This window comes from Sceloporus occidentalis, unplaced genomic scaffold (assembly GCF_023333645.1).
Source record: "Sceloporus occidentalis isolate IW3139 unplaced genomic scaffold, rSceOcc1.0.p SCAF_1, whole genome shotgun sequence".
NCBI lineage: Eukaryota > Metazoa > Chordata > Lepidosauria > Squamata > Phrynosomatidae > Sceloporus > Sceloporus occidentalis.
This window is the reverse complement of record NW_028316981.1, coordinates 292,300,659-292,326,611: the sequence shown is the minus strand read 5'-3', so window position 1 is coordinate 292,326,611 and position 25,953 is coordinate 292,300,659. Positions and strand designations below refer to the sequence as shown.

At 39.6% G+C, this 25,953-nt stretch overlaps 1 protein-coding gene across 2 annotated transcripts in view; it reads left to right on the top strand.

Annotated features, from left to right (window-relative positions):
* Nucleotides 1-22,425, top strand: part of NNT (nicotinamide nucleotide transhydrogenase) — an 80,108-nt gene extending 57,683 nt beyond the window's left edge. Inside the window, exons 21-25 of one of the 2 annotated variants that reach the window (XR_016277790.1) lie at nucleotides 10,561-10,679; nucleotides 11,136-11,251; nucleotides 12,299-12,424; nucleotides 18,294-18,468; nucleotides 21,969-22,425. Coding sequence is in view for 1 of the 2 variants with exons in the window: in XM_089495852.1 (XP_089351978.1) it covers nucleotides 10,561-10,679; nucleotides 11,136-11,251; nucleotides 12,299-12,445 (382 nt within the window). In the remaining variant the exon portion in view is untranslated. Of the gene's footprint in view, nucleotides 1-10,560; nucleotides 10,680-11,135; nucleotides 11,252-12,298; nucleotides 14,130-18,293; nucleotides 18,469-21,968 lie in introns of those variants that run through there. The other variant, XM_089495852.1, reaches the window with a different exon arrangement.
* The last annotated feature ends 3,528 nt before the right edge of the window (nucleotides 22,426-25,953 follow it).

The window sequence follows — 25,953 nt, the reverse complement described above, 5'->3', positions numbered from 1 at the left end:
GGTGGCTTCGCAGCTCAACCAGTGTTGTTGACCAGGGCTGTATGTCTTTGTTATTTTTTCATTGTCATTCTTACTCTGGCCCATGGTGTGTGTTGCCTGGATCCTACTAGGATCAGTGATTCCTCCTCCCTCCAGCAGCTGCCACATAGAGGGCTGGCAAATCTTCTGGAGCAGGTTTTTGGCAACACAGATGGCTGCCGTGGGAGGAGAAGACAGTCTCCCAAGATAGAAAAGTTAGTGAAAGAGCCACCACATTATGTTTATACTGAAAAGGAAGGAAAAAAATGCTAGTTACATTAATGTTGAAAGGGGGACATTTATTACACTGCCGTTAATTCTAACTTGGTGTTTAAATTTATGTTATGTTGTTCCATAAAAAAGCTTACTGGAATGCTGGAGAAAAATATATCCATGATTTTACTCTATTTCCCTATTTCTTTCCTATTTTGAGCTTGGGAAATAGCTCCATCAATTTGGAAAATCACATTTCTCAACAGTAGTCGAAAAGAAATATAGACACATACAGAAAGGATGCAGGAAGCAAAACTATATACAGTATGTGCAAATATAAATAAGCCAGAGTCACCCTCCATCATCAACACTTTGCAAAAACCATCATCAGAATTATTTAAACAGATGGTCTGAAGAGCCCTTTTCTGAAAACTAAAGTTTTGATTCCATCAGAGCCTAGTTTAGCCTCAGAAGTACTAGGATATCAAGCATGTTACTGAACAATTTGTATCAGTCATGACATACTCATCAATACCGAAGAGGTGCTCAACTGATGCACTGGATGTTGTCTGTGTTGTTTTTAAAATACATGAATAATCTGGAAAATTAATATGGGGAGAACACTTCATGTTGCCCACATACCCAAATGTCTGGAGATTTCTCTTCAACAGTGGCCTCATTCTTCTAGGACACTGTATCATTGGTTGAGCTTTGGGAGAATTTTTTCTCTCTCTAGTAGCAGTTCTCTTTTTGGAGACTCATTGTTGCAGTTGCCTTCAATGTTGATGGTACTTTTAAATTCAGCCTTCAGGGAGAGTTCTACCATTTTAGTAAGGCTTTTGACAGGTTTCCCCATGACATTCTTGCACACTAATGGAATGTGGGCTAGACAACGTAACTGTTACATGGATTTGTAATTGGTTGACTGTCCGAACCCAAAGGGTGCTCAACAATGGCTCCTTTTCATCCTGGAGAGAAGTGACCAGTGGGGTCCCACAGGGCTCTGTCCTGGGCCTAGTGCTATTCAACATCTTTATCAGTGACTTGGATGACAGAATTGGGGGCATACGTATCAAATTTGCAGATGACACCAAATTAGGGGGAGTAGCCCCAGAGGACAGGATCAAGATTCAAAATGACCTTGATAGATTGGAAAGCTAGTGAAGGCTAACAAAATGAATTTCAACATGGAGAAATGTAAGGTACTGTACTTAGGGCAGAAAAATGAAATACACAGATATAGGATGGGGGACACCTGGCTGAATGAAACTACGTGTGAAAAGGATCTGGGAGTCCAAGTAACCCCAAGTTGAACATGAGTCAACAGTGCGATGCGGCAGCTAACAAGGCCAATGCGATTTTAGTCTGCATCAATAGAAGTATAGTGTCTAGATCAAGGGACGTAATAGTGCCACTCTATCCTGCCTTGGTCAGGCCCCACCTGGAATACTGTGTCCAGTTCTGGGCTCCACAATGAAAAAAGAACATTGAGAAACTGGAGCGTGTCCAAAGGAGGGTGACTAAAATGGTGAAAGGTTTGGAAACCATGCCCTACGAGGAACGACTTAGGGAGCTGGGGATGTTCAGTCTGGAGAAGAGAAGGTTAAGAGGTGATATGATAGCCCTGTTTAAATACTTGAAGGGATGTCATATTGAGGAGGAAGCAAGCTTGTTTTCTGCTGCTCAGAGACTAGGACCTGGAGCAGTGGATGCAAGCTCCAGGAAAAAAGATTCCAGCTCAACATTAGGAGGAACTTCCTGACAGTAAGGGCTGTTCGACAGTGGAACAAACTCCCTCCAAGTGTAGTGGAGTCTCCTTCCTTAGAGGTCTTTAAGCAGAGGCTGGATGGCCATCTGTCGGGGATGCTTTGATTGAGATTTCCTGCATGGCAGGGGGTTTCTATGATTTTATGATTTGTCTAAGAGAGAAATAAGAAATACAAGTTAGGAAAAGAAAAGGTATCAGTAGGTTGCTTGAAATGCATTATGTTCTCCTGGCTAGGACAGTTGCCAACCTAAAGGCTTTCAGAGAAAGAAAGCATTAGATAATTATTTGATGTTGCATCTGGATTGGCCATTGCATGGAAGAAAACAGAATTACTTGGATTAGATGCACCTGCAACCTGAAATACTCCTTTTATTTTCTAATCTTCCCTGTTTATCTGGTCATCCTCATCTGTCTGCAGCCAGCCCACTTTGAAGCAAGAGTGTAAGCAGGTTGCCAGAAATAAGTTCTTGTTCTAGCAAACAGGTTAAGATTTTTGAAAGCTTTGTCCCACACCCTTCAACACAAAGATCAATTTATCTGATTCAAGTTTAGTTTCCTGGATCTTTAACTTGTTTGCCTAAAGGTGCAGAGTTGATAGCAGATACCCCATGATCATCCCATCCTGCAATTGTAGCATATCCAGGAGCAGGCCAATAGCTTCATGACCTCTCCTGTACCATCAGATATTTATGTTTTGAGGTCTTGCCCAAGAAGCAGTCAACTTTATTGGGCACAGTAACCCATGTCATTACTTCAGAACACTTGATGTACAAACCCTGGTTTGTTCTTAATCTTTAACTACACATAACATTATTGTCGTGGGTGCACTCTGCAGTCTGTGTTGATTGGTTTTTATGGAGTACATCATGACACACTTCCCCTCAAGGAACAGAAGTGTTTCTGTGAAGCTCTGAAATTAGAATCTATTCTACAGTTGGAAATCAGTATTTGTATGTCTTTCGTTGCTATTAGGTTGAGGGGGTGGCTAGTACACTTCTAGTGTGGCACCAAACAGAAAGAGTGTTCAGTTTCTGTGAAGGCTTTTCCTTTTTCATTGGCTTTTCCCAGGGTCTCAGAAACAGGCACAAAAATCTCTCCGTCCTCTTCATGGTTATCACCACTGAAAGTCCCCACTGTTCTTGGGTCTGAAAAACTTGAGATGCTTTTATACAGTTTGAGCTATCATCATTTGTACTGCATGCATCATTGCTTTGAATTTAGAACTGAACAGACATGTTATGTAGTGCTTTCATAAGGATACTGTGTGTGCGACAGGCATTAAAACACTTGAAAGCTAACATTATAAACTCATTGAGTACTGCTAGGAAGGAGTCTATGGTGGAGCCATCTCCAGGGCCAAGGCAATTAGGTCCAAGAAGGGGCACCTCTGGGTATCCTCCCTGCCTTTGTCCCACCCAGCTTTTCTGAGGCTAAAAAAAGCAACACCAGTGTGCCATCCACTTTTTTACTTACTGTATTTTCTAGCGTATAAGACTACTTTTTAACCCAGGAAAATCTTCTCAAAAGTCAGGGGTCGTCTTATACGCCGGGTGTCATCTTAATAGGGCAGGTGCTGAAACTTCTGAGCCAGACTGGAGAATCTGCGGTCGCCGCATATGGTGGGGGGAGCTAAAAAAGGGCCACATCCCCACCGTATGCGACGATCGTATGAAAGCAGCTACCGCTTTGATAGTCTTGGAGACAGGGAGCACTGGGCAGGTAGGGAGAGCTGACCAATCCAAGCAGGCTTTGTATACAACAAGGTTTCCTGCTAAGTACCTGCATGCCATTTGAATTAAAATTACCATATTGAAATCAAATCTGATGTTTTTTAATTTTTATTTGGTGTGTGTTGGAAGAGGGGTAGTCTTATACGGTGAGTATATCCCAAGCTCTATATTTTAACTGGAAAAGTTGGGGGTCGTCTTATACACCCAGTCGTCTTATACGCCGGAAAATACGGTACGTTTGTAGACAGGAAATGTGGTGTGATGATGGTGGTAAGTATTAACAGCTTGTGGAAAATGTAGTGGGGAAATGTACAGTTCTTCTGTCTCCAGAAGCATTTCTCTCTTGGCTATCACAGCTTTAAAAGCTTGCGTGTTTGTGCATGTGTAACACCACTTAGGAACTTGGGAGCATTTGCTCCAGTGGCACCATTGACAATCCAGCCTTGGAGCTGGATGCTTAAATTTGGGATGAAGACCTGTCCCTGACTTCTAAGTTGTCTGCTCCCTAGTTACCATGAAAACTGCACTTGTTCAGCTAGTATATAATGGTAGGTGACAATGTGTTCTGATTTGTTTTGTTGTTGTTATTCCAATTTTAATTCCAGTTACAGTGTGAAATCCATCCAAAGCTGCAGCATGTGATCCTGCTGATTATGCAGCTCAACCCTTTTTTCCAAGTAGTTAAGATCCATTCTTGGTGACTGTTTTTTATTTTTTATTTTTTGCTGTCTGGCATAATGTTTTGTTACATATAGTTCTCAAAACAATTTTGGGGTTTGTCATAATTCTTCACATGTCTTTTGCTGTCAATAAAGGGAAAGATGGAAAACCATGGATGTTGCAAAATAGGTATTGTGTCAGCACCTTGTTCCAACCAGCTACAGTGATCCTGTATCAGGGCTCTTCCTTTATGCTTACTCTTGTGTTTGGAAAGGCTTGTGCTGATTTGCCCCAAAGCTGTTTGGAATGATTGTGGTAATGAATCAGTTGGAGTGTCACTCACATATTCCCAACTTCCCTCTTCACTTGTGGTGTGGGCAAGAGACTAGAAACATTTTCTTGTTTAACCTTCTAATATATACGTTGAAACCGGGAAATGTAATTAACTTTATACTTGGCTTTTTTGACTAAATCATTCATTAAACTAATCTGAACTTGTGATTTAGGGAAACTAGAGAAAAGTTCAATCAGAAAGTGGATGCGTCTACTTTGGTCATGGTATAAACCCACTTAGGTTTTGTAGGTAGTGCTTATGTGAGGCTGAGCTTCACACTACTGTTACTAGAAACAAAAATACACCACTGTTACCTGCGTGAATGGGCCTGCTTGAGACTAGAGCTTAGAAGGAAATCAGTTACAAATAACGAATTACTTGTCATTTCTTCCATGCCACAATAACTAAAGTAGAACTGTATTATGTTATGATTAGAATCTAAGGGATAGTCTCACTCTATTTGCAATGTAACCAACTTTGTACAAGTTACTTTCACAATTACAGAGGTATGACTTCATTAAATGATGAAAAAGGAATATCAAATGATCCAAATGCTATTTTCCCCCATGCTCTGCTGTGTTGTTGTTGTTTTTGAGGTAAAGAACATAGAAAACGGAGGATGTTTTGTACAACAGACCCACAGTTTGTAGCACATAAATGATTAAAAAATAACTTTAAAGTATTTCATTGCTTTAAGAGAACAAGTAAAGAGGGTTCTTTGTTTGTTTTATGTGTGACTTTAATGGTAACTAAGTACCTGGAGAAATCTTGGTATTATAGCTGTTTCTGATAGTGGCCACTATCATGAAAGTACAGATTTCTTATCGGGACTATCAGATGTAGTAGCAGTCACCCTCACAATGCATTCCTCCTTTGTTTCTTGCACTCTGTTCACTCTCCCTTCCTAACTACTCTCTTGCCTCACTTCATCTATCCCTCCAGGACCTGTGCAGCTTACTCTTACTTCCCTCATGCCTAGAAATGTAGCGGTGGACTTGTTTCTTGCAGAACAGTTTCACAGAAGAGTGCCTCCACATTTTCGCTATTACTCAAGCTCTTATACATAACAGAAACGTACTTTTTTTTTAAATTAAAGTTAGGAATCAAGATGAGATGGCAGTCCAAACAGGCACTGGGTAACATGCCTGGAAAGTAGAACCTGGCTAAACCAGAGCTATATAACTCTACCCTTCTTCTGGTGAGCATTAGATGACCTCCTTCATCCCCACTGTTTTCACACATGCTGATAGGTCAGGTAAGCTGAGGAAGAGTGCTGGCCCAGTGAGTTTCATAGTTCAGTGGCAACTTGAAACTGGCTTTTCATGATATGCAGTATGTGTGTGTGCACACATTTTGTCTGGAAAGGCAGTATATATATTTTAAATGTCTAAATGAATTTAAATAACATCCAGGTTTTTCTTAAACTTATGTATTACTCAAATTCAAGACCTGAGCATGGATGTGGCTTCCAGACATAGCCACGGATTTAGCAAGGCATGGTTTTCTTTCTTCCTAATAATCTGCAGTAGAGAAGTTCCACTTGTGTGTGCAATGCTGCCCAACTGGAATGCAGCCAACATCTTTATTATATAAAGCTGGAAAGAATATGCTGTTACTGCACTGGCGCAATAGATGTTCATGTGTCCAGCCTGTCTCAGAATTTGTTTGCTATAATTTAATTAATAATCTATGTGTGCATAGCACTTCTTGTAGCTTTTGCCAAAAGTATGGAGACACATGGGATCTTAGGAAGCTATATCTGCTTGATGCCTATCACTGCTTACTCAGTAACATCTCAGAGCACTGCAAAGAAGTTACAAACTTGCTATGTAATATGCTCCGCTAGACCCTCTGCATCCGATTATTCTAGTGCATGCAGTCAGTGTGTTTTCAGTGTGCTGACTTCTTTCCTAGAAACACACTTTTTCTACTTCATCTTCAATATGATTTGAATGAAAGAACATACTTTAGAGTGCTGTTCTGTTTGTTTGGAGTACATGAACATCAAAACTAGAGAGGACAGATGTTAGAGATAAGAAATGATATAAATGGTTAAGGATTTTGTAGTTGGCAGTGGCTCGGCTCAGTTCTTTTTGATTTAGGGAAAATGTAGAATTAAAGATGGTCAGGGATGTTGACAACAGAGTCATTTCAGACCAATGGTCAAACCTGACTTGGAATCAGTCTCACAACACACTCTGGTCTACTTATAATTAAGGAACTTATTTGCAGTGGCTGGTTTTCTCTCGGAATAGTTCTATAATTTAGAATGAGTTGTATAACAGAGTTCTGGTGCTAGTGAGCCAACCAGAAAAGAAGTTTGGATGAGCAAGCATGATAAGACCAGTACAGCTCTGATAGTGTCCTGCAACCACTATACATGTGTCTTTTAGTTGTTTGGGTTATAAGACAAGGGTTAAAAAATCCTGCGCTTGGCAAAGTTACAAGTTACTACAACTCCCAGAATCTCAGGATTTGTGGATGCTGTAATCAAAAAAGTAAGGGAGATAGTGTGATATGGTTTGGGTGTTGGTCTGAGACTCTGGAGGCCAGGGTGCAAATCGCCACTTAGCCATGGAAAACAACTGGGTGACCTTGAGCAAGCCACACTCTGTCATACTCTGTCAGCCTCAGGGGCAAGAGTGAACATGAAAGCCCTGTGATAGCATCAACTTGGGGTCTCCATAAGTCAGAAATGACTTGAAGGCACACAACAACAACAACAATCCAAAAAATACCTTTTTCAAGCTCTGGTTGCCATCTGCTCTTTCTTGTTTGGGCTTTATGAAAAGGAAAACAATTAACTCTGAAGTCTGGCAACATTTCTCTTAATTAAGGTCCAGCAGTGAAAATCAGTGTGCATGTGTATGTATGTCTGTGAGAGACAATGTAAGCGAGTGTTTGTGTATGTGTGAGAGAATGTAAGTGAGCATCTGATCACTTCTGCTGCAAGAGAGATAAGTAAAATATAACATCCAAGTCTGAACTGTAATAAAAATTGCTCAAGTATAACTTCATCTCTTGCCTGGATTCTCACACAGACTTCAGTGTAAAAGGTCTTCTAAAAGCTATTGTGTTTCACTGTGGGTTCTGGAAAGCATAGGTACTATTTCACATGGCTTGAATTACTGAGTGGCTGGCTGGTTGAAACTTTAAGCTTCTTAATATTTTGTCCTATTTGTTTTGCTGTTGTATATCTGATTCTACATCTGGTCTTTGCTAGAAGGATTGCAAATATTTCCCTCTATGAAGTATACTCAGGGCTATGTGCAGTTTTGCAGATGTGCTTTGCAAGCAAAAAAATACACTGTTCTCCATCTTTTCTTTGCCTTCTTGCATCTTTCCAAGTTTCTAGATCTTATGTTTTTTTTAAATGGTTAGAAGCTAGTTGTAACTTTCAAGTAAAAATCACAGAAATGCTTTTTCCAACCAGTCTGGTAAATGGGAATACAGTTGTCCCTCCATATTCACTAGGGTTAGGGGAACAAGACCCCCGTGAATATGGGAAAACCGCAAATAACAAAAACACCATGTTTTTACCTGAAGGACACCTCTCTAGGAATTTCTAGGTCCTCCAGTGCAACTCTGTGGTCAATGTCCAACATACACTGACCATAGAATGGCACTGGAGTAGCTACAAATGGTCTTTCAATGCAACTTTTAGTTAAAGTTGACCACAGAGTTGCACTGGAGGAACTAGACAGTCCTAGAGAGAACATATTGATGAAATCAGTGAATAATCAAATCCGCAAATGTCAAAGCCGCAAATATGGAGGGATGACTGTATATACACATGGGAATGGGAATGCAATCAGTAAATGGGATGTACATGCTCACACTGTTATGACACTTGCATGATGTGTCTCTTGATAGATTCATTAAAACAAATTTGCTGGCCCAAATTCTAGCTATTTATCCAAACTAGAGTCAATCTATTGGACAAGTGGGATTTAGTACTAGTATCCCTGTAGAGGGATTTGAACCCTGGTGTCCCAGAGTCCTAGCCCAGTATTCAAACCACAACACCATACTGCCTCAAGGAACAGAGCAGCCTCTTTATTATATCATTCCATTCAATGTTTCTTAGATTCAGGCCAGAGATTTCCAGGAACAGAAGGTAAAGCTTTTAAAAACCATGTTTCTAATGGCCTGGTGCAGTTAATTAAGTAAATGTGCTATGATCTTTCTCTCTGTTCCTGCCTTTCCTGTCACAGGTTTAATCTCTTCAGCAATTTTATGGCAGAAATCACCCCCCATTAGTGTGATAACATCAGGAGTTCATTCCTTTTGTATTTGAGGTCCGATCCAGGAACAGCTAAATCCTTGCTCTTTGGACAAGACCTGGGTTCTGAACAAAATCTCGTGTCATGTTGAATTTTTGTAGGGATTGGTTTTTCCTTAACAGTAACTTTTTACCCTGGAGGTGTTTGAGAAAAGCTATTTAAGTTCATTTTTTTCTAAACCCAGCTGTGAAATGTACCCTCCTTGTCATAGTTATTTTTGAGTAGAAACTACTAATACTCATAGCTGCTCTTGGCTGTAAACTTTTGGGTGGGGGAAGGTTGAGGCTGACACTATGATAAATTACTCTCTTTCCTCATGTTTTAGTGGATTTCAGATATGGCTAATTGCTGGATTGTGATGGTGGTTGTAACATATGGAGATGTAATGGTGGCTGTGTTGGTCATTTACTTAATTTCTTTTACTCCTTTTCTACATATTGCTTAAACATGCAAATACTATTGAGAATGGCAGCTAGTTTATTGTGTGAGAGGACATAGGAAGAGTGCTTCTGTTCAAGACCAAGGACCTATTGTTTCTCAGAATAACCAACCTGATGTCCATAGGAATACCATAAGCACAGCCCAAGTACTATAGCCCTCTCTTGTTACTGTTCTCCAGAACCTGGTATTTGGAGGCATTCTCCATCTGATTCTGGATGTACAATTTACCTGTTCCTTTATGACTATGGCCATCTATTCATGATCTTATTCTGCATGGTTGTGCATGTCCTTTAAAGCCATCTATGCTCATGGCTCATGAGATCCAACATGGTGCAGTGGCTTGAGATTTGAACTGGGACACTGGAGATCAGGGTTTGATTCTACACTGAGCCCTAGAAACCCATTGGGTGACTTGGGTGAATCACACCCTCTCAGCCCCAGAAAACCCTGTAATAGTTTCACCTTAGTTGTCATAAGTCGGAAATGACTTGAAGGCACACAACAACAACAATGCTCAGGTTAGGACTGCCAGATGAATAACAGGGCAGGGCTTTTGTACCTTTAATAGTAATGTAGAAGAAGGAATTTCAGCAGATACTTGTCATGCATGCTTCATTAACTGCAATTCTCTTTTTTGTGCAGCCAGTAAAAGCCCTGTCCTGTTTTCACCTGACACCCCAATCAGTGGCCTGCACATTTTGTGATGGCAAATTTCATATTTAAAACATCCCACTGTGTAATGAAGTACTACGTTTTGTCTTCAGTCTTTCATCATTTCGTGTCTTAAAGTGGTGAACAATGTTTACTCCTTATAGGACATATAGAGCATCTTAGCTATTTATTCTTGGATACCCTTTCTGAGGGGAGAAGAAAGTTGTGTTCAAAGTATGAAGTGCTAAACCAGGTTTTGGGTCTTTCAAAACCTGGATTCAGATCTCTACTTTTGTGGTGTGTCAGGCAAATTACTCTACCTGCTGTGGGTTTCTATTTCTTATATTTGAGAATATAGTGTGATGTTTTTGCTATGCTGATTAACAAGGAAGCAAAATACTTCTGATGCTTTGTATGTACTTCATAAATGATTCTGCCACTTCTTAATCCCACCATGCTTAGGTTTGGAATTCATCCTGTGGCTGGCCGTATGCCTGGCCAACTAAATGTGCTACTTGCAGAAGCTGGTGTACCTTATGATATCGTCCTAGAAATGGATGAGATTAATGGAGACTTTCCAGGTAAGAAAAATACTATGTCTTTCTCTGTTTTTGCCTTACTTTGTTTGTGTTTTCTCCCTTAAAAGCATTACCATACTAACAACATTGCCCTCAGTTTGATTAAAGTATTGAATCTGGCAATTTAAAGTACAGCTGTTCTTATTAAGCACACACATTGAAAGGCATTCTTATCAGTTTCTTTGCTAAATGCATGTTTTGGTACTTATATTTTCATCTTGTTCCCCATCAGTTTTTAAGCTTCAGGGAAAAAAAATCCCTGTCTCAACTGTTTCCAAGAATTGGTCTAGGGAGTGCTGGCCTTGACAGTTGATAGCTTCTAGTGGAAATTGTAGGCTCTGTTTAGGGTATCTCCATACTAACTACTATACTGCAAGCTGTTAACAATTGAAATCTGAGTTCTCCTCATCATTCTGTGTGTGCTTGTGTGGTCTCTTTCCTCTTGTATTTTTACTGCAGAAACGGATCTGGTCCTTGTTATTGGAGCTAATGACACAGTTAATTCAGCTGCCCAAGAAGATCCAAACTCTATCATTGCAGGAATGCCTGTTCTAGAAGTCTGGAAGGCCAAGCAGGTGTGTGAAGAGACATTGTGGTATTCTGCTGAGTACTTTATAGCCATTAATTTGTTTAGAGATCTTTTATAATTATCTTTTACAATTTGTCAAATCTTTTTCTTTTTACTTTTTCCTACTGAGCCTTTTTGCCAGTATGAGAGCTGGTACTGCTGGAAAGCTGAGGAGGCAGGGCATATACAACTTTTATCCACAGAGTTATCTTCCAAACTTTCCTGCTTGTTGGAACTACATAGTGGGATATTGTTTTTCCCTGCCATTCTAGGGAACCTCCAGTGTCTTAATGATCTAAGCCACTGCTGAAGGAATCCCCATATTCTTCTCATATCTATTTCCATGCCTAACAACCCAAAAATCTTATACAGATGGAACAAACACTCATGTTCTTAACAGGTTTAAAAAGAAAGAGTAAATAGTGAATTACAGCATTTATGTAATAGATGACTGAGTAGAATTCAGAGACATAGCCATAATGAGATTCCATCTAAAAATTAGGAAGAACTTCCTGATAGTAAGAGCTATCTAGCAGTGGAACACACTACCTCAGAGTGTGGTGGCACCAGAGTGATGGAGGGGAGATCATAAGAGTGGAATGGGGCCTAATGCTTACCCTGGTCCTCTCAAGCTTCATGTCAGATTTAAGGTGTGCAATGGCTGGAATCCTGTTGGTAATCCAACAAGAGTAGACTCATTCAATCAGTTGTAGAATGGTGAGTCAACAAAATAGGTAAAGTTGATGGATTCAGTAAGTCTACACTAGTCAAAACTACCAATATAATTTAGGCCAGTATGTGCTTGTGAAGTGAAGTGTAAAGCTTGTGGTAGCCCTTATGAGAGTATAGTTGACCTTTCTGTCTTGAGGGTCAAACGATACCCCGAACATTTTATGGCAAAACTTTAGTTAATGTATATTAAACTAAGTTTTCATTGGTGGAAGCTGCACAAATGCTTTCATTATTTTCTTAACTATTCAATTATTTCTTATCAAATACTTTTGTTTGTTTATTATTTTTTTTTGCTATATCTCAAATGGCCTTCTCATTTCAGGTGATTGTTATGAAGAGGTCTCTAGGTGTCGGATATGCAGCTGTGGACAATCCCATCTTTTACAAGCCCAACACAGCCATGCTCCTGGGGGATGCAAAGAAGACCTGTGATGCCCTGCAGGCCAAAGTGAGAGAGTCCTACCAGTAATAAATTCCTTTTGTCGAAAGCTGTCCTTTGGCCAGTATGAACAAAAAATATGTGTTATATACATCAGCATTAAGAGTCAAGCGTTAGAACATAGTCTTGAATTGATGGTCTAGAAAGAAACATTAGGGTCCAGAAATCCAGTGAACATTTATGTAAGAGTGTAACAAAACAAACCTTGAATTGACCTCTCATGGTGGGTGGTGGAGGCAGACAGAACCTGGAATATGTATTTTTGAAAGAGAACATTTTAGAGGATTTTTTCCCTTTGTAGCCACACGTGTATTACAATGACACTCAGGAATTTGGGGGATCTGTCCATTTAGCATGAAATGAAACATAAGGGAAACATGCATACAAGCAGGGCAGCTGCTGCCATTTTAAAAAAATATTTAAAGAATACATTCATTGGCTTCAATTCTTGCTGTGGTTCGCTCATTTACTCAGTCTTGGACTCCTTACCGGATATTTAAAATTTTGACTTGCTTTTTTACTTGCGACCTTTTAAACAGATTCCACCCTCCCGAACTTTTGAAATGTGTTTTTGATATGTTCATAAATCAACCTGTTTGAGATGCTGGAAATGGGCACTTTTGTCCAATGTACTTCAGATGCTGGAAAAAGAGATGAAATTCCAGACTATCTGGAATACTTTTTAAAATTAATTCATTATTCTATTAAACATTAGAAACCCAGTAAGCTTCAGGAAAAGGAGAGATTTTGGTTACTGGTCTTCCTTTTAATTTAATTAAGAGAAATATTGAAACTACAGTTTAATGGTAAATAGGGATTTTTTTAAATTGGCTTCCAGTGCAGCCTTGATTATGTTTAGTGCACTTGAGTGGAACTCAATGTTTGACTAATAAAATGCATTTGTCATGTTTGCATAATGATGTAGCAACCATCCGCAGTGACAGAGGCAAAATAAATAGCTGTACTTGTGTTAGAAAGCCTTAACATCTGGGCAAGACAGACTACTATGAAGTGAGTTAAACGTAGCCCATCTTGACTGTTCATAAATCCTGATTTTTATCATTGTGCTTATCATGACCTTCTAATTTAATAGCAGATGAAAATTGTGTCCATATAGCTACCTCCTGTTTTTGTATGGTGAGGGTTCCATACAGTGAACATCAAAAGACGGCAGCAGGATCTGTGAGCTTCCTGGTCTACTGAACGAATGGGACATGCTCTTTTGCTCATGTCCCATTCATTTTAGTGGGACTTCCATAGGCAAACGTACAAGAATGATTGTTTTCAGTGTTTGTTTTTTAAAGAAAGCTATCTTTTTAAAATTACTTGTAAAAACAAGGGCCTTTTAAACATCAAGAGGTTGTTCTGCTGCACAAGAATACTTGAGCAACATTCTAATGTAACCTTTTGGGGCAGCTATGTTTTAGTAGGATCTGACTTTAGTTCCATTTGCAGTGGTACCATACATTTCTTTCTATACAGCTTACATGTCAATCTAGCCAAGAGGAGACACATCAGCTGTGTTAATCTTGGATTGTGAAATGCTGCCTTAAAGCTGTAGGGGTCAGCTTGTTTAAAATACTTTCTTTTTAATCTGGATACACAAGCAGTTTGTAAGTGCACCAGAAGTATCATTGTTAATGCTAGAAATGTGTTTATATTATGGGACATGAGAGAATTATTTAAAAAAATGCAAATAAAAAAGTGAACCAAATACCAAGTCTTTTGCAGAATTCTTCAAATATTTGTTTACATTATTCTAAAACAATGATTTAGGATTTCTGGGAGTCATGTGCTAATTAGCATATTTTTGTATTTAGCTTGTTTGCATATCACTTTTATTACTGATAAATTGAACCGGTGATCAAAACCCACATGTATACTCTCAGCAGCACAGCATTTTTTGCCATATTATTTTTTTGCCAAATAATTAATTAATAAATAATTTATTTATAATTTATAAATAATTTGTTATAATTTTGCATTTCAAAATATGATGCAAAAGTATGCTTGATATTTATGCAGCAAACAATTTAAGTTATTACTGAGTCTCTGTAGAGGGGAAAATCCAGTTCACATAATTTCAGAGGGTAATGTGGTGGCTTAGTGGTTATGATGCCAATTCTGATAATCGGAAGATTAAAAGGTTGGCAGTTCGAGGCCCATGTGCTGCATGATGGGGTGAGCTCCTAACACTAGTCCCAGCTTCTGCCAACCTAGCAATTCGAAAGCATGCAAATATAGGTAGATAAATTGGTACCATGTCTCAGTGGGAAGGTAACAGCCTTCAGTGCAGTCGTGCTGGTCACATGACCACCAGAGCAGTCCTCGGACAACACTGGCTCTTTGGTTTAGTAACGGAGATGAGCACTGCCCTTACAGTCTGTTACGACTAGACATTCATGTTAAGGGACTACCTTTACCTTCACCTTTACCTTTAATCACAGAATACAAAATATGGCATTTTGAAGCGTACTATCTGTTGTCTGCTTTCTCTGAAATAAGACATTAAACTTAGCTATACAGAAACCTTCCATATATTCCATAACCATTTATTTTTCTAGTTTTACTCACTTCCCATTATTCTTATATGACACTAAACACAGTGTCTGCAGGAAGGTTAGGTTTTTGTTTTGTTTTTTATCCTCCCATCCAAACACTGTTTCAACATGTTTGTTGCACTGTGTGCTTTCAGATCATGACCTGAAATCCATCCTTAGAGAAGACATTTATATGTGGCCGTGTTTATGCTGGCTTTTTATCAAACAAAGTGTTCATAATGTGCCCTTAAAAACCTGTCAAACTATACCAAAGAAAACCTAGATTTTTTGCAATCTGCTTAAATTATGTACTTGGAGTATGTGGTCATTCTGCTTCACTCTCCTCCTTTACACTCCCAAATGGCTCCTTGGAAATTACACTTTTTGTATGTATTAGTGGGATTATTTATTCATTTATTTAACACCATTTCTAGGGTAGCGTTAATGGTTGTATCTTTCCAGGTACTTGCACAAGACTAAACAAATGTAGAAAAGTATGAATTCCAATTAAAACAATTATAACATATAAAACCATTATCTCCCTAAAGCCACAAGAACAAGTACATCTTCAAAGTTCTCCTTAAGGCTTGCATGTAAGGACCAGAGGAGAAGTTAATATAGCCTCACTATATTCTGCACTGGTCAGGCATCAGGAGTACTATGTTTAATTCTGGGCACCTTGTTTCAAGAAGAATATAGACAAGTTGGAGCAGGTTCAGAGAAGGTCAACAAAGATGATAAGATATATGGAGAATAAAACATACGGTGTGCCCTTAGTGGCCACTGGGATTTGGTTTCAGGACCCTGCAGGGATACCAAAATTCATGGATGCTCAAGTCCCATTATATACAATGGCGTAGTAAAATGATGCCCTGTATATTGTGTGGGGAAAATCACACTTTGCTTTTTGGATTTTTAAGAAATATTTTCAAGCTGTGAATGGTTGAATCCGTGGGGTCAGAATCTGTGGATACGGAAGGCTGACTATGAGGAAAAGTTGATGGAGTTGGGCAGGTTCAGTATGGTGAAGAGAAGACGGAGAGGGTGACATAGAATCATAGAATCATAGAATAATAAGAGTTGGAAGAGACCGCAAGGGCCATCCAGTCCAACCCCATTCTGCCATGCAGGAAATCTCAATCAAAGCATCCCTGACAGATGGCCATCCAGCCTCTACATGATTGCACTTTTTAAATAACTCAGGTGCTGTCATGGGTTCTCTCTTTCCCCAGAGGGTAGGATCATGTCTAATGGTTTTAAGTTACAGGAAAGTAGATTTTGATTGAACATTAGAAGGAATTTCTTTGACAGTAAGCATTTCAGCAATGGAATCAATTGCCTAGAGTAGCGGTGGAGCCTCCTTTGCTGGATGTCTTTATAAAGAGACTATACAGCATTTTTTTCAGTTTGTTTTCTGTTTTTTTCCAGCCCCCCCCCCTTTCCTGTTTTTTTTCTGGGCCTTCACATCTCTAGTTGGACTCTGGCCCATGACCCCCACCCAACTCTAGGATTCTGATTCTGTGATTCTGTGGAGGCTCATTCCTATCCTAAGGGACTACTACCAAAAAGCCCAGGCATTTCTGATGGAACTTGCAGTGTCTGTCCTAAGCAACTCCCTGAAGTTCTCTGAGAGAGCAGGAAAAACATCACTACTAAACTGGTATCAAATAAAATCAGATATGTCCAGACTGTATGTTCTGTGTCAGTGTCCCCTACTCCTAACCAAGGTCTTATCAGATAACTCTTTGCTATTATTTAGAATTTCCAACAATGAACCAGATATACACTGTACCAGTAGTTCCTAAGTTTTATGGAAAGTTATAAATGGCAGGCAGCTCAAAGCTGCCCAACATAAGGGGCCTTAGGCCACCATCAGTGCTTATGGGCCCATTAGGTCATTGGGGCATTAAGCAGCTTTCGTGGGTGCCCTGCTGCTGTGTATGGATGCCAGGTCTACATAGCTTGGAAACAATCTTTTAAAACAACTAGAATTTCCCAGCCAGCATGCCTGCTGTCTGAAATTCTGTACATTGTAATCCAAAAGATATCTTTTTTTCTAGAGTGTATATTTTCATTCTAATTAGTTCATTCCTTTCCTTGTGGCAGAATGGAATCATAACACAAACTCTTAGCTGTGCCAATTCTTGTATGCTAGGGTACAAATGGACCTAAATACTTAAAAGCATCAGATCCCATCTGATCTTGGACGCCAAGAAGGAGCAGCCTGGTTAGTGCTTGGATGGGAGACTGCCAATGAATACCAGGTGCTGTAGGCTATATTTCAGAAGATGGAATTGGCAAAAACACCTCTGAGTATTCTTTGCTTAAGAAAACACTTTGAAATTAATGGGGTCACCATAAGTCCACAGGCAACTTGAAGATGCATATACACAGAGGGTGTATCTACACTATAAAAATAATGTAGTATGAATGCCACTTTTAGTATTGTAGCTCCATTCTATGGAATCCGGGGATCTGTGGTTTTACAAGGTCTTCAGACTTCTGTGCTGAAGAACGCTGTTGCCTCACAAAGGTACAAATTGAAAGATTCTATAGGATGGAGCCATGGCAGTTAAAGTGGTGTCAAACTGCATTATTTCTACAGTGTAGATCCACCCAGAGAAAGAGAGGATATGAATAGCCACCGTGCAGGCAATTTATGCAGAAGAATCAATGAGAGCTAAAACTACTGGACCCATATACTCAACTGAACGCAAGGAGTTAATTGAAACCTTTCTGCTCCTACTGCCTGTATGTATGTGTGTAGAACGAATAAACTTTCCAGGCCCTGCGGAAAATGTTTTCACTGGAGAATTTGAATGATATGCATGTTGGGGGCCGCCCCTTGTTTAGACATCCAGCTCCCTAGGAGCTGCTTGTTTTCACTTGCTGCCGTTCCAGCATCTGAAGACTAGTGACCAAAATTCTTCTGCTCTCATGGCAGTGACTTGTATAATCCAGCTGGTCTGAAGTCACTTGGAAGAAACAAATAATTCTATTAATTAAAGCTTCAGTCTGCAAACATATGATCCTTACTAAATGAGAGGGTCAGGCTGCACCCGTCCCAGCTTAGTATGGGGTTAATCAACTGTACAAGTTCTTTTACCACTCTATATACCCACAAATAATTGAATTGTGAAAAATATGCTTGTAACTGAAACACATTTTCCTGAAAATTTAGAGGCTAGCCTTTTTTCTTTTGCCAGTGATCACAAAATGCTTCTAAAATGGCATATGTATGCCTCCTCCATGGGATGGATAATGAGGAAGATAAAGGCTTTAAAAAGTAATTAAGGCAACGTCTGTTCTACTAATTTGTCTCAACTTTTTCCTTTCAGATTTTCTGTATAGTTCTTCCCACAAGCAGCAATTTTGCAACACTGGCATAGTTTGAGTTTAGGAAAGATGTTTTCCTAATTTAAAGTAACAGTTCTACAAAGAGGCTCTGTCTGATTTTGCAAAAGTCTTAACTCTGACTCCAGACTTTTGCCTGGCTGGATGGCTTTTATCAAGGTGAGTTAAGTTTTATCAAGGACAATAAATGTGTGCTGTTTGGAATCTGGTTTTGTGGTATGGAAACTTGGAAATACACAAACAAAACAGCACAGATTACAACAGTACTGCAGCACCTTGATGACTTGCTTCCCTAAACGTATAGAGCTGAGGTTGCAGCATTTTGGGTGCTCTCTGATGCACTGGCAGAAGACACTTGTATGAGAGAGTCCATAATGTGTGGTACACTGGGAGAAGGGAGAAGAGGGAAAGCCAGCCAGACAACCAGCCACAAACAAGAAAAGAATTGCTTATACCACCCTGGGGACTTTGGCTCAGGATGAGAACAGTTGAGGGGACTCAGAAGAAATGTCTAGATGAGTTCACATTTTGGGGCATTGACTAAAAAAATACAGTGCAATTCTAGGTTGCATCAACAGGAGTCTGATGTGCAGACTGAGGAAGATAATAGTTCATTCAGCTTTGGTCAGACCTCACCTGGAATACTGTGCCCAGTTCCGGGTATCATAGTTCAAGAAGATATTGAAAAACTGGAATATGTCCACAGAGTAGGGCAACCCTTAAGAGGAGTGGCTTCAAGAGCTGGGTTTGTTTAGTGTGGAGGAGACTGGGCAGTGGCACAATAGCCAACTTTAAATATCTGAAGAGATGTCATATAGTAGATGGAGCATGCTCGTTTTCTGCTGCTCCAAAGACTAGGACATGAACCAATGGGCTCAAACTTAAGAAACAAGATTCTACATAAACATAGGAAGAATTTGCTGATAGGAAGAGCTGATTGAAAGTGGACTCCTTGGAGTTTGGTGGAAAGCTTGGAACAGAAATTGGATGGACATACCTAGGAGTGCTGCCACTGTGTCTTCCTGTATGTTGTTGTTGTTGTTGTTGTTGTTGTTGTTGTTGTTGTTATTATTATTAACCTTTATTTATAAAGCGCTGTAAATGTACACAGCGCTGTACATACAATCTTTTTAATTAGACGGTTCCCTGCCCTCAGGCTTACAATCTAAAAAGACATGACATAAAAGGAGAAGGGAAAGGTGGTGGGGCTAGTAGGCTAATACATATAAAGTACATAGCAATACAGGAAATGGTTCGATAAAACAGGCACCAAAAGAACATCAAATAGCAAGTGACAATTATGCAATGCCTGGGAACAGAGAATTGGAGAAGATGGTTCTTGCAGTCCCTTTCTAGTTCTAACTCCACAGCTGCTCAAATGGTCCTTCCCATCTGCTTGCCAGAAGTGGCCACATCATTCTTCTTAAGAGTCCAAGGCTGCAGTTCTAAAGGCATGTACTTGAAAGCCACTCACAATTTAACATGGTGTGAATATTGTTTCAATGCACATACATAGGACTATACTACAGGGATTTTTTTTAAAAAAAGGACTGTAGTATATAGAAAAAGAAAGAAAAATGAAAGATTGGCTAGGAAATGTGTGTGTATACACCTTCAAGTTGCCTGTCAACTTATGATGACCCCATGAATTTCATAGAGTTTTCTTAGGCAAAGGATACTCAGAGGAGTTTTTGACAGTTCATTCACTAGGAAATGCAAGAGCCAACAGGTGAGTCTTCAATAATATCGTAAAGTGGGACAAAAGAGACCAACCACATAAATAAAGGGAGAGAGTTCCTCATATATGGGGATACATTAGAGTGAGAGGGAGCGAACAAGACAAACACCAGAAGAACGTTTGATGGATAGAGGAAATGAAAAGGTGGGCATTTGCAAAAATTCAGGTTCTGGATGAAGCTGCTACACGTAGAGATTTCCCCCCAAATTCCAATATTTTCCTCATTGCAAATGCTTGTGAAAATGCTGGAGGACTGGACTGGTAATAAATAACATTCATTGGCTAGCATTGGAGCACAACCAACCACTATACATCACTTACTGTATACTGTACCTGAGGATAGAAATATGAGTCTGTCAGCAACCAAAATAATAATGTACTTGTTGGAAATGGAGCAAGACAGACAGCTATGCAATTATAAAGAATGACTGAAAAACACCTGAATGACCTCCATGACTTGCATTGAGAGAACTCATCTTGCCAGCTGATCCAGTGTCCTTGATGTAAATGTCCAATGGCTACTGGTCCAAATCTGCAACTAAGAATACTAGATTCTGAGATACCAGGGTGACATACAGGTAATATTGGTACAAACAGATATAAACAATTCATTCTTTAAAACAGGAACAGTAACAAGGGGGCAGTGGGTACTGAGAGTCGTGGCTTGATGCAATGTGTTTTTAAAGTTATACCCAGTGTATTAAGCCAAATGTGATGCTGGAATACATATGTGTTCATCAGTTTTTTCGAGTAAGCAGAAGGTGGCTTGTATCATAACTGTTGTCAAAATTAATATCTTGCCCTCCTCTAACATTGCAACATTGCTGTACCAGTTATTGGTCTGCCAAATGCAAAATGTTAGAAAATTCAGGATGGAGGAGTGTGGTGCAAGGAATCAGTAGCCCTCTAGATGACATTGGACTGCAACCCCCATCCTCTCTAGCCAGAATAGGCAATGGTGAGCAATGATAGGAGTGATGGGCATCCCCTGACATGTATTCTTTCCAGTATGGTGAGAAGAATACAAGGACAGCAACTCACATGTTTATTATGATAGTCTATGATTGATTATTGGACTGTGTCTGATAAGAGTTGCATCTATCCTGAAATCCTGTATAGATGTAGCTGGAAGAAAGATCCACCGAATTCTGAGTAGACATACACAGACTTGGAATATTAACTTTAGCTGGTAGACTAATCTTAGGCGCTTTAATATTTTAATTTGATAATTCCTTCAAACATAAAATATTAAAGCTCCTAAGATTGGTCTACCAATTAACCAGCTAAAATTAATAGTCTAAGTCTGTGTATGTCTACTCAGAATTAAATGGTGCCTCCTTCCAGCTATACCTATACATTTAAGTTGATAATTCCTTCAAAGGGACATGGTGGCTTAGTGGTTAAGATGCCAATTCTGATGATCGTATGTCAGAAGGTTGGCAATTCGAGGCCCAAGCAGCGCATGATGGAGTGAGCTCCCATCATTAGTCCCAGTTTCTGCCAACCTAGCAGTTTGAAAGCATGCAATGCCAGTAGATAAATAGGTACCAATCTCCACTCAACCATGGAAACCCACTGGGTAACCTTGAGCAACTACACTCTTTCAGCCTTAGAAGAAGGCAATGGCAAACTTCTGAACCAATCTTGCCAAGAAAACCCTGTAATAGGTTCACCTTAGGGGTTGTTTTAACTGAGAAATGCCTTGCAAGCACACAGCAAAACTGTTTATTCCTGCTTCGTGACAATGAAATCAAGTGCCCAAGGAAGCTGCTTCACTTTTTCCAGTGGCAGGGCCAGCCCTGGAGAAATACATCAAGGAAACAACTGACGACTACACTCATCACCATACATGGAAAGTAACCATAAGGTTCCTCTACATAAGTTCCACGTTGCAGTCTAAATTGCCTGCATTATCTTCCAGTATTTCACAGATGAAAACTGCAAAGTGGCCAAGCAACACTGAAGTGTGATCAAGATGGCAAAAGTAATTAATGAGGAAGAACACACAAGCAAGGATCGCTGCTGCAATTTGCTTTTGCTTGAGTCTACTGGGAAGGGCAATATTCCACCACCCATTCCCTTCCTTTCCACTTGAGTTAATTGAGTGAAAGCTACTTTTGTAGTTGAATTCAGTTTGTAGCAACTGAGGTAAGGTGAGGACAATGGAGGAAAGTGGGAAGAGGCGGGAGAAACTGGGCTATTTTAAAAGCAGCTGAAAGAGTGCCAAGACAGAGGATTAAGCAGGACTGTCCCTGACAAATCAGGACAGTTGGAAGGTATGTACCTGTCTCTGTCCTATTCTTGCTACTTTTAAAAAGCTGTCCTTAATTCAGCTGTCTATATATCTTGTGAATTTTTTCTGTAACAAGCTAATAAACTGAATGTCCTGTAGTCATGGATCTTTTCTTTCCCTTGAGACGCTTCCTCTCCCATTTTGCTGTACCCCCCATAAGACCATTTTCCTGTTTCTGCTTCTAATTAATTTGTGTCCTGTAATCATTGATCCTGGACTGACATTGTTTCATGTATTAACAATGAGAAGCAATTTTAGACACTAATGAGAAAATTGAGCTTGTGATTTTCGTGACATACAAACAGTGTCATATTCAATACAGCTCTATTCTAATTTTGTTTTAATTGCCAAATATATTTGGCCAGATCTGGATAAGTTAATACCCTACAGAATTCAGCAAAAAAGCTTACAAATTTTTGTTATGAAAGGCAGCCTCTTTGTGAGAAAAGGGATGCTAGTCATACACATTTGTGGTCTAGGATACTATTATTTTTTGGGCTAATTTTCTAAACAGTACCATAATGCATTTCCTACAGTCACTTAGGGAAGCACTGTTTGCAGAGTCTGATACTAATTGTTCTGATCTGCACCTCCTGGATTAATTCACACCTCTTCACCACTGCAGATTTTTGTTCAAAAGTGTATTGAAATGGATTCTTAAAATCTGGATTTTATTTGCATTTTGCAATGTATTTTTTTTTTTTTGGGGGGGAGAATACATTTAAACATCCATTCTTAAAAAGAATTTTTGGAATGTGTAGGGTAATGTAAAAATGGGATGGAACAGCTTTGTGGGTGATTGCATGAGAAGGAATATGGTGCAGAAACAAACTGATTCACCCCTCACCAAATATTTGCCTGGAGGTATATGCCAGAAGAGATTTAACCATGGCCATGAATTTTAGGTACACATTACAAAATAATTTGAACGTTACGGCGAAGCCAAACCAGATTTCTATGACAAGAAAAGCTGAATGATATGACATAGAAAATTATGTATTTTGAATATATTTTTATTATTTCTCCTACTATGGAAAAATGTTTTCTTCAGCACAGCAAATACCATTACAGGGGAATGAGGTATTAAAGCCTGGAAAATTGTAGAGGGTGAAGGATTCAACCTTACTCACTCTCTGCTGGTCCTATCAATATCGGAAACCTCTATGGTTGATTTTTAAGTAAAAATACAAACATTCAGAGATCTGATCAAAGGCCACTTGTGTAATGTTGCTTTATAAGAACAGCCCAAGAAGGTTGCTAAATTATGATTTAATTCCTAAACTTTCATGTATGTCTGGAATAAGAACTGTGTGGTCCTCTGTATCATGGTGAGATTCAGCTGCCAGTATTGCTCACCTTTGGCTATGCTGACCAGGGCTGATGAGATTTGGAAGTCAACAACATCTGGAGGGCTGTGCAGGTTTGCTTCCCTATCTGCCAATATCCACATGTTCAGGAATTGTCTGTAAGGAATGATGCCATTTCTACACAGTCAACAGGTTCTACAAATGTTTGTTTTGGAATATTGTTACACTGGTATCAAAGTCTGTACTCTAGTTGTTGACTCGTCGATATCCTGAACACCCCCTGCAATGGCATGGGCTAAGATTTGCTCTGGATCACTTACAAGATACAAGCCTATTAGCAACAGACATTTTGGTTGTTGTTACTATTAAGTGGGGCCAATTCCAGTTGGTGAAGCAATCCCTGGCCATGTATGCTTACCTGGTATAAATTAGGAAAGAGCTTTGGGACACTATTTTGAATTTCCTACAATGCCCATGATATAATGTTGCTCCAGGGCATTGTGGAAAACACAACAGTATCTTGCAGGTGCTCAAGCCGACACTAGTGTTTTTGTGGGTTGTTAGGAGGAAGGGTCTATGTCAAAATCAGGACATGTTAAATTTTTTTGAACAACTAAAATCCTCCACCCAGCATGGCCAGTTGCTGAAAGTTTCAGAAAGTAACTTTTCCAAGTTCTGGTCTTCAATAGCTTCCCAAGGGTATCAGGTATTGATGTTGAGCTTATTACTGAGCAATCTTTAACTTAGGAACAACAGTTCCCAGTCTGGGTAAAAAGAGACTGTGAAGAGACATGTGGTTAGTTCATACTTCATTGGTTAATATCTTTACCACACTGGTATTCTTAAAGCAGCTGTGGAACAATGGAATTGGTTACTTCAGGGACTAAGCTACATTAGTAGGACGAGATTCAAATGCACAAAAGTTTTAAAAAATGACCACCCCACTGAGCAATTTTGTTGATTCCTTTCTTTGTAAAACAAGGAATAGTTAGATTGTGCTCATTTGATACTGTATTTTTTTAAAAAAATGTTTCTGTGAAGATTGAATAATTTTATGGAAAATACAAACCAAGCCATTTTCCCACACTCTAAAGCAGGGAAGGATACCCGAACAAACAGTTATTTTTTGTCCAACCTCTTCTCTTGCCACTGACATTCAACACACTCCATCCGTTACACAATGAAAGCAAGGGCAGCTGAGGTCAAAAGCATCAAGTGTGGATTTCTGAGGAAGAGGTGGATGTGCGTGCTGTAGAAAGTGAGTAAGGGTGTTCTAACCTTTTGTAAGACATGTTTGTTTTACTTCATATTTTACAGAACAGAAAAACTTTGTTTACACATTTTCCCTAGCATGTTTGGTATGTTTATCTGCCAAGGGGGCATCTTATATACCATAGTCCATCCGGCTACAGAAGCAAACAGCCCCTTTCACAATACAAATATGGAAAGTTTACATGGCTCCCCCTTCCCAAAGAAAACAGCAGCAACTTGTGTGTCTTTTCCTTCCCTTGTAACCATGGTCTGACTGAGTTCTCTATATAGTCTACCATAAAGCTCTAAAACAAAAATCTTTGGTCTTGTTCAAACAGATGCGGAACCCACTTGGAACCAACGTCTATCTAGTCTAGCATCTAGTTTCCTGCAAAGGCCAAACAGTTGCTTCCAAGAAGACACCAAAAAAGGATCCCATTCTGTTGGTTTCAAGTAATTGCCAGAGTCAACCCAAAATACCAGAAAATGACATACTCCCCCACCCACCCAAATACATTGTATAATACCCAAAGCCCACTCAATTATTTTGGGTGGAATCTAGTCTTAAAGTTGGCAACTAAGAACTGATATGCTCAACTGAAAATTCAACCACCAACTGATAAACCATCAGAGGCCTTTACAGTGGTGCACTGAGATGTCAGAGTAGATCATTGACATTGTAGTTGGGTGTGCACCATATTACCTGATCATTAATGAACTCACCTACATATTTTTAACTGTATTAAGATGCAGACCAGACCCCTACTATTAGGAAAACTGAAGCGCCACCTCAGGCAACAGGTATGGAGGAAGATGTGGGGATGACAGCAAAGTGTTGGAAGTCAAAGCTGTAGCATCACATGGCTTGCTGCACCCCGCACTAGCCTATTGTTTCCGGTGCAGTGAAGGTTATATCATCAGTGATGAAACTTTAACAGGGATAGTGCATAGGAATTTTATTTGATTCACAATACCACCTTGTACACTTCTTGTCTGTAATTTTGGAAGCTAAGCAAGGTCATACCTAGTTGATACTTGGACTGGTACAAACATGA